Source organism: Nyctibius grandis, chromosome 5 (assembly GCF_013368605.1).
Source record: "Nyctibius grandis isolate bNycGra1 chromosome 5, bNycGra1.pri, whole genome shotgun sequence".
NCBI lineage: Eukaryota > Metazoa > Chordata > Aves > Nyctibiiformes > Nyctibiidae > Nyctibius > Nyctibius grandis.
In genome coordinates, this window is record NC_090662.1 from 64,378,619 (window position 1) to 64,387,757 (window position 9,139).

At 47.8% G+C, this 9,139-nt stretch overlaps 1 protein-coding gene across 1 annotated transcript; it reads left to right on the top strand.

Moving 5' to 3' along the window:
- The first annotated feature begins 616 nt into the window (after positions 1-616).
- On the top strand, positions 617-8,831 carry CKAP4 (cytoskeleton associated protein 4). The gene is given in 3 exon segments (XM_068401210.1): positions 617-769; positions 772-972; positions 5,521-8,831. Coding segments are annotated over 3 exon segments (1,686 nt in total). The 3' UTR covers positions 6,853-8,831.
- The last annotated feature ends 308 nt before the right edge of the window (positions 8,832-9,139 follow it).

A 9,139-nucleotide genomic window follows, 5' to 3' on the forward strand; every position in this document is an offset into this window, starting at 1 on the left:
AGCAAGCTCCGAGAGCAACACATGGAGCCCTTGGAGCTCTCTTCCGGAGCTCTCTTCCGAGAGCAAGGCATGGAGAAAACGCCTTGCTCTCGGAGCTTGCTGCAGTCATTTCAGCTGAAATCACAAGCAAAAGAGGCGGGAGCCCACGGCGCTGTGCCACCAAAACTACATGCAAGGCTAAAAACCGGCTGCAGGACCGGGCTGGGACTGGGGACCGAGGGCTGTGAGGGGGGAAGGCCCGGCGCACCCCGCCCTTAGACCCCCGGGCCAGGTGCCGCGGGCAGGTGTGGCCGAGGCGACCCCGGTCGGGAGAGGGTCTGTCACCCCGGGGCTGGGCGAGGGCTCTCCCTCCGCCCTGCCCGCCGTTCCCCCGTCCCCTTGCCTCCGTCGGTACAGGGCCGAGCCCACGTGCGTGACGGCTCCCCCCGGGAGGGACCGGGGCCGTCCCCGTGTGCGTGGCGGCTCCCCGGGGCGGGGGCCGGGGCGGGGCGGGGAGCGCGGCGCTGCCCGGGCCGGCGCCCCCGCCCTCCCTCTCTCCATCCCTCCCTCCCTCCGTCGCCCGCTCCCGCTGCTCCCGCTGCTCCCGCTCCGCGCGCGACGGCGGCGGCGTCCCGCCATGTCGGCCGCCAAACACCGGGGCCCTAAGGGGGGCAGCCCGCCCGCCGCCGCCAACGAGCGGGGCGCGCAGCCCGGCGGCGCCGAGGAGGCGGCGGCGAAGAAGTCGGCGGCCGCGGCGCACGGCCGGGGCGGCAGGGCTGCCGCGGGGGGGCGGGGGGGGGCCGCTCCGGCGCTGGCCCCCGCCGCGGCTGGGCGCTGCTGCTGGGCGCCGCGGTGGTGCTGGGCGCCGCGCTGCCCGCCGGCTGGTACGTGCGGCAGCTGCGGGAGGAGGTCGGGCGGAGCGCCCGGGAGAGGGAGGCCTCCGGCCGGCAGCGGCAGGAGCTGGCCGCCACCCTGGACGCCGTGGCGCAGAAGGTAGCGCGGCGCCGGGCACCGTAGGGGGGCGGGCGGGGTGCCCCGGGGGGCAGCTGCGCGGTGGCGGCGCCGGCAGCGGGCGAGAGTGCGGGCTGAGGCGCTCGACGGGGCGGGGGGCATCAGCCGACCCTGCGGGAGCGGGGACGGGGGGGGTTCACCCCTTAAATAAGCAGCCGCGCAGCGCTCGGGTAGCCCGGCTTGCAGGAAAGCAAACGTGTCCCATTCCCCTCCCTCCGCCTCTCCCCGCTCCGTGCTCTCTCCGTAAAGATGCTTTCATGGCATTAGAGGGACAAATCGAGTCCGGGCCGCGGTTTTCCCAGCGCCTGCAAACGTGGCCTCGGTAAAGCGAGAAATCCCTGGCAGGCAGCGCAGCGCGGGGCGGGACCCCGCGGTGGGCGGCCCCCGGGACAGCCCGCAGCGGCGGCCGCCGGCTCCTTGCCCAGCTTGCTCTTCCAGGGCTTGGGCCTGAAGCCATTTTATGTAATGCCGTCAGCACGCTTACGTGTTGGCAGCAGTGCAGACGTGCAATTTCGAGAGCCTGCTGGCTGTAATTTTATATCTTGGAGTCTTGCAAACCATTTAAAACCGAGCGTGGCAGATGGGCTGCTCTTTGTGGCCGTGTCAACTGGGCAAATGTGCACGCCAAGGGAGATGGTGCGGCAGCGCAGTTGGACGTGGCAGGATCCTGCCTCGACGTCCCCACACGCTCGAGAAAACAAAACCTGTGTCAGCTTCACCGAACAGCAGAGGCAGTGCCAGAAACGCCGCTCCTGCCGTACCCTGCCTTCCACCTTCCTGCTGCTGCCTCCGGCCGAGGGAGCGAGACTCCTGGCGGTCCAGGACTGCAGAAGAGCTGTGAAGTTGTTGGCAAAGGGTGTGGCTCAAGTGAAGTGAAAGAAATGCTTATTTCCCTGCTCATTTTTTTCACTCAGGCCTTACTAGCCCCAAGCTAGAATTTCACAAATGGCACTGTCCATCTGGGTATGTCTTAGGGTGCCTAAAACCTTTAAAAAGGCCATGTCATCAACATATAATCAAGCTCCTGTCTAGGGACTAGGTAAATTGGTTGGAAAGCAGTATGTAAAGTTATGACTCAGATCAAAGAAAAGGAAATTCTTGTCTCAGCTTGACTGCTTTCTGCACAGCGAGCCATGCAGACTCCCCATATTTCCTGCAAGCTTGGGCCCGGGCCAGCGGTGGGGGGACAGGACAGTGGGACAGGCACTGGCAGAGATCCTGCAGCTATTCTGTGATGCTCCCGGAAGCGCAGCAGCGTGCACACGTGGAGTTTGTAGGATCAGTCTTGGTGTTTCCTTTCCCTTACAACAAGGCGGAAAAGGAAAACTCGCGTGAGGGGGGAGAAAGGTTATAAAATTCAGGGCTGTAGTGTTGTTTCTGAAGTTAATTTTAAATCTTGGGGTTTTTACTCACTGATGACTGAGCTGTGATTTGAACTAGCAAGGGTGGTTTTTTCCTAGTTTTTAAGACATTTTTACAGCCTCTTTGTACAAAGGAAGACATTGCAGTGGCAGGACATACAGGACGTAAGATTGCAATACCTGAGTATAGAACCCAGATGTATGCACAGTATATAAGCCCTTCCAAGCATAGGAAGGGTACAGTTTTCTGACTCCATCTCTGTGTTGTTGCAGAAAATCCTAGGTATATGTTACATGTTCTAGGGGAGAGATACATACCAGAAGTTTATAAATACTTTGTTTCAAAGAGAACTGAAACTATTTGCCTGTATATAGCAGATGGCTGATGTTAGACATACATACAGTAGTGCAAGAAGAAAAGCTGGGGGAAGAGATTGCACAGTTTCGATTGAAAGCTTTGCTTTAACCCTTAGCTTAGCTTTGATTTAACCCTTGAAAGCTTTGCTTGCTGTGGTCTGATGTTGTCTTCACAGAAGAATGTACTTGAGGGAGAGGAGACCAGGCTGTATTTCGTTGCTTTACAGAAGCGTAGGGTCCTACCTTGTACTTTCGGACTGCTGTGAGTGCAGGCTGCTGTCTGGAACTGGCTTTCCCCTTAAGTCGTTTACTGCAGAGAGCTCCTGTCAGGAGTAAGCGTTATATAAACTCATCTGCTTTACACATCAGCAGTAGGAGGAGAAAGGAAATGATGTGGAAGTTTAGTGTTTAATATAGCACAATTCTCAGAGAGGCCAAGGTCGTTTGGTGTTTAAACACAAGATAGTATGACTAGTTAGAGAAGACACAGTTGTTAGCTATAGACATATTTTTATGTGCTGTTTATGGTGTTAAACCTTTCAAGGGCTATGGTTTTAAACCTTAACAGCCATGAACACCAAACAGGCAAACTCACACATAAGGTGCACACACAAACCAGCTTTATAGTGAATATGAACTATGACTTTGAAGTTGTGGGTTTTACTCCTCTCATGCAGGGGGTTTGCTCTGGGCCCTGGTGGCTCTTGGTTAGGACAGATCGGATTAGAAGCTGGTCTTATTTGAAGACCCCAGTCCATTTTATTGTTTCAGAGGTCTCTGATCTTCAAGTGGCTGGCCCAGATGGAAGTATAGGAGAATAGCTTCGAGTTACACCATAAGCGTTGGCCAAATGCAGTGGAAGAGCAGGTATAAAGTACTTCCACTGCAGAGGGGTGGGATCTGTCTCTGTCAAACCTATAGCAGCAGAGACCTTCTGGCCCTCTGGAGAGTTCTCATGGCCATTTCTGATGCCTTGTCTTAGACTAACAATTGAAGATAGTTAATTGCAAATACGAATTTGGTGATTTGGTTGGAATGTGTCAAAGAAAATAAATTCTGTCATAAAAGGGGGAGCAGAACTTTTCTGTGCCCTCCCTGTAGATTTCCGAAGTCCAATTATAGTGATACAGAGAAAGCTCTCTATGTGGAAAAAATCAAAATGAATGACAGCTAAGACATAATGAAAATGAGGGTGGTAAGTCAGTGTAATGGCTGGTGCCCTGCTGCAATACAAGTGGCAGTATTACCTGCTTCTTCTCTTTCCTGTCTTAGCTCATTTCTAGTTTTGTATGTGAGCACTAGAGAATACAAGTATTGGGAGTGTAAAGTCACTACAAACCTTTTTTACAGAAGAGCGGGAAAAAAGAAGTCGTGTTTATGGGTATTCTTCAAACTGTGGGGATCTATTAGAGCAAGGGCGAGTCTTATGGCCAAACTCTACAATCCCTACACAGTGTAGACTTACATGAATACCAAGGAGGATTTCGCTAAGGATTTAGTCTTGCAAAAATATGTATGAATAACTTGATTTCTAATTAGTAAATCTGTTAGGTCTTTTGAAAATGATTTCTAGGTTCAGAGGCTGAATAGGAACTGCTGGAGCCTCCTTCAGTTAAAAAGAAAAAAAATAGCAGCTGTGTATATTTCTTTCTAAGAACACATAAAATATACTTCCTTCTATTTATAAAATAAAGCCACCCCTCCAGCTGTGTATCTAATCAGTAAACATGGCAGCCCATGTGGCACGACTGATTAATATACCCCTCAAACATAGGGAGCAGCACGAGGCAAGGCAACATGCATTACTCAGCACTTGCCATCCTGCCAAAGCCTTGAGGTATTTTCTACATGATGGATTCCCGTTGCAGCCAGTGGGAGTTCTTACATTGCTTTACAAAGTTTAAAAAAACATAACCCACACACGCACAAAAAGATTTCTCCGCAGTCTTGAGACTGATACTCTGCTTGGCCTCAAAATAAAGTAATGTGTGCTTCCCCCTTGGTGTGCCTGGATCTTACTTTTAAATGTGAGAGTAAATGAACGTGGCAGCCACTCACCCCTTGACCTTTTCGCTGTTGCTGCTACTAAAACCAACTAGTTTTTGTAATTGGGAAGCTTAATAGCATAGCTGATCCAGTGGTAACAACTTTCTGTGAGTATTAACCTGAGACAGATGCAAGTCAGTCCCCTTGGCAGCTGCTATGGCTTTGTTCTCTGCTTGTGTACATACATGTGCCCCTGTTCACTAAAAGCATGTGGGTGTATGCAGGTGTGTGAATAATGAGGTACTAAGTATTTAGAACATTAAAGCCTTTCCGTGTTTATCTTAAAAAACAGTTAACAAGAAAAATCTGTGTATCCACTGGTGTCTAGGAGCAGCAAAATGTTGTGATTACTATTGCCATTCCCCAGCCATTCCCAGCTCCCCTTTCCCCCTAATTTTTCCTGTTACTTTTTCTTGTCTACTTTGAAACTTCTTTCATGTTCAGGAATTGGTCCGGATGCAAACTCTGGATACTTGAGTTTGATTTCCACTGCCACAGATTTCCTGGACCATTTGTGGCAGGTCAGTGAGGCCAAGGATCCTCAGCAGAAGATGTATGTATCTATAGAGCTGTATGGCTCTAGATGCTGGGCTTTTGGTGCCTCCCATATTTGTATGCCATAGGGTCACCTCAGGTCGGGAGCATGAAGGATTGCAAGGTGATCATTTCATGTGGTAACAAGGGCCATAAGGATCTCAGTCACAAAGGGTAAGGATATAGGTAAGGATGAAATTGTAAGTATTAACCGTGTGGATTTCTGGTTTAGGTGCGTTCCCTTCAAGCCACATTTGGAGAATTTGAATCCATGATGAAAATTGCTCAGCAGAAGCAGGAGGTTACCGAGAAGGCTGTTAAACAAGGGGAGAGTGAAATAAACCGGATCAGTGAAGTGCTTCAGAAGCTGCAAAATGAAATTTTAAAAGACTTGTCTGATGGCATCCACATGGTGAAGGATGCAAGGGAACGAGACTTCACATCCCTGGAAAACACCGTGGAAGAGAGACTAACAGAGCTAACCAAGTCTATAAATGATAACATTGCTGTGTTCACTGAAGTCCAGCAAAGGAGCCAAGATGAAATCAACAATATGAAAGCAAAGATTGATTCACTAGAAGAAGCAGATGTGTATAAACATGAAATTAAGGTGCTAAAAGATGCTTTTGATGAGATGCAGGCGTCCATGAAAATGAAAGAAAAGGACATAGAGACCTTGAAGAGTACAATAGACTCCATGGAATCTGATGTGTATACTGAAGTGAAAGAGCTAATCAACCTCAAACAAGAACATGAGAAATTCAAAGAGGCTGCAGACACTGAACACCTTTCATTAAAAGCTTTACAAGAGAAAGTTCTGCGAGCTGAGGATTCTATTATGCAGCTCCCTGGTGACATTAAAAGACTCAGTGAAGATTTACTGCAAGTTAAAGCTGGCCTTAACAAATGGGAAGAAAATGAACTCTTCAGAAAAGCATTAGAAACTTTTGGGAAGAACAGTGAAGGACTGGAGTCTCGATTGAGGCACATAGAAGACAGCCTGGAGTCTCTAACTTCTGTTGCTGCTCAAAACAGTGAAAAGTTGCAATCTTTCCTTTCTAAGGAGGCAGAATATGAGAATAAGCTCAGTACCCTAGAACAAAGCATTGCTGCTCTTCAGGGAATCTCAGATATGGACATAAGTTCAGTCACAGACGTTCTGAAAAATCTTGGTGAATCACAGACCTCGCTGTACAATGACGTGGAAAACTTGAGGAGAAGCATCAGTGATCTGCCATCCTCCGGTGCTCTTCAGGATGTCCAGAAGCAAATTAGTACCTTGTTGAATCGAGGAAATCTTCAAACGGGTGAAGCACATTCTCAAGGCTATCTTGAAAAATTTTCTTCTGTGGAAGGCTCTGTTGATGAACTGAGATCTTCCGTCAGCCAGGTTGATTCTGATTTGAAAATGATCAGAACTGCAGTGGACAGTTTAGTCTCCTACTCGGTGAAAATTGAAAATAATGAGAACAACTTGGAGTCTGTGAAGAGCTCAATAGATGACCTGAGGAATGATCTGGAAAGGTTGTTTGTGAAAGTAGAAAAAATACATGAAAAAGTTTAGGCAGCAGTGCTCCTTGTGCAAATAATGGATTAAGGAGAATAGCTTTTGTATGCCCAGTTTTTTACTCTTTTTAAAAGCAATTTGATACCTCCAAAGAAAATAAGAATACTTTAGTAGTAGAGACAGTTCTGCTTATTTCCTTTATTTCTCTTTTGTGTAGTGTGTTTTTTTTTGTTTTGTTTCCTTTTTTTTTAAAAAATTTTGTTTTAAGAAAACATGAGTTTAGCTGGGGGTTGAGTTTCTACGGGCTCATCTTCTCTATAAAGTTGTACCGTTGTAACTGTAGTGGTGTAACTAAGGCACTACAGCCTCGTTAGCATGGGCACGTATTTAATGGCATGAAGATGTTCCACACTATGACACTAGATATCCCACACAGAAGGGCTACAGCTGTTCTAGTACAAAAAGCATACTGCTGTACATACTGAGAATTTTACTGGTATGTTTTGGTTTAAGAAACAAATGAACAAAATTACACCCCTCTCCTAAACTGTTTAGACCAGTAAACTGAAGTGTGGACCAGGTTTGCAGCAACTCATCTGTTTCTGCAGTTTGAGACTCAGCCATGTGGTCAGTTTACCAGGTGTCAGTTCAGCTGTAGTTTATTTCTGCGAGTCCTTCATCTGTACCAAGGAGCTAACAAGGGGTTAGCTGAACCTCCCAAAGGGAAGGTTTGAGGTAAGTGGCATTGCTTGGGGCTTAGACCTAAGAGAGGTGTTCTACCACACGGCTGGAAAGATTCCTTTTTGTGATGACAGGCTTCTTTCCCAGCATCTTCAGCTGCGGGTGTAGAAGACCAGTGCTTAGAAGGGACATCTGAAGGATGGGATTAGTTTCAAGAGGGTGCAGTAATATTTTTCTCCTATTTTTGAGCTGTTTACATGATGAGGCCGTGCCTTTCCTGGAAAGGTCTAATTTGTCTGTAATATAGGATTTTCTGTAAAAATTGATCACAAATTTCAATGAGGAAAGAGGACTAAAATCAATCAATCAATCAATCAATCAGGTTGGAAGAGACCTCTGGGATCATTTGAGTCCAACCATTGCCCTGACACCACCATGTCAACTAGACCGTGGCACTAAGTGCCATGTCCAGTCTTTTCTTAAACACATCCAGAGATGGTGACTCCACCACCTCCTTGGGCAGCCCATTCCAATGTCTAATGGCCCTTTCTGAGAAAATTGCACCTCTCGTGTTCCATGTATAGCGAGCATGCTAACAATAATAGTACACTCCAAAACACACAAGGGGGAAAATCACCGTGAAATCAGCAGAATTGCTTCTAAGGCATATACATTTCCAAGTTTTCACACAGCTGACAGTGACCTGAACTGTTATTAAGTGGTCAGGACTTGGTGCCTGATTCTTGTCACCATTGTTGTCGCCGAGTGTCTGCCTGGGGCATTTGCAGCAAAGGATCCTTCTAGGAACTGGTTGAGAGTGAGGAAAAAGTAATAATTCTCTAGATGTTCATTTAAAAACCACTTTCTCATGGACCTTGCTTGGGTTTCTGTCTTTTTGGAAAGGATTTCTAATATCCCTCCTTTTCAAGTTTACTTTTGAACTTCATCCAAAGATTTGGTAAAGGGGTCTGCACATGGACACCTTGGAAATAGGTCATGCGCATCATGCCCACCTCAGCCTGCACTAGCCAGATACATGGCTACGTTAGAAGAACTCCTAGAAACAGCATCTTCCAGAAGTGGTGTGCGTGTGGGAACAGCACAGGTGAAAAGGAGTTCTCTTAGGTAAATAAGATGCTGAACTGTATCTGGTGGTGTTCCCACCATAAACAGGAAAGAATTAGTGGCAAAGAAAGAGGGACCCACGGCATTAAGGTAACTGTTGGCACTGTTGGAACTGCACTGTTCTTTGTTGACTTCTCAAGTTCTTGAACAATGTTGTTTAGGTTACTGTGAAATGAACTGTATGGCTTATTTGCAGTATTTTTAATACATAATAAACATTTGGAATATTCTTTGCACCTTTTTTTGATTGCTGCTTACTTAACATGGTGTTTCCCAGGATGCTTCCAGTGGGGTACAGGAAAGGGCTTGGGGAAGGCACCAGGTGTGATGCATCCCTGTACTTGTTCTCAGCTCTCATAGGGGAACGTGGAAGCACTCTTTATCTGTTGTGGTTACAGAGGAACTCTTGAAAACAGGATTTGAGTCAGATCAATGCAGCGGTGTTGACCACCAGGCTCAGAAGCCCAAGATGATAGTTGTGAGGTGTGAAATATGTGATTTATGCAATGAATGAACACTGTGTCAGACACTGCCAGCA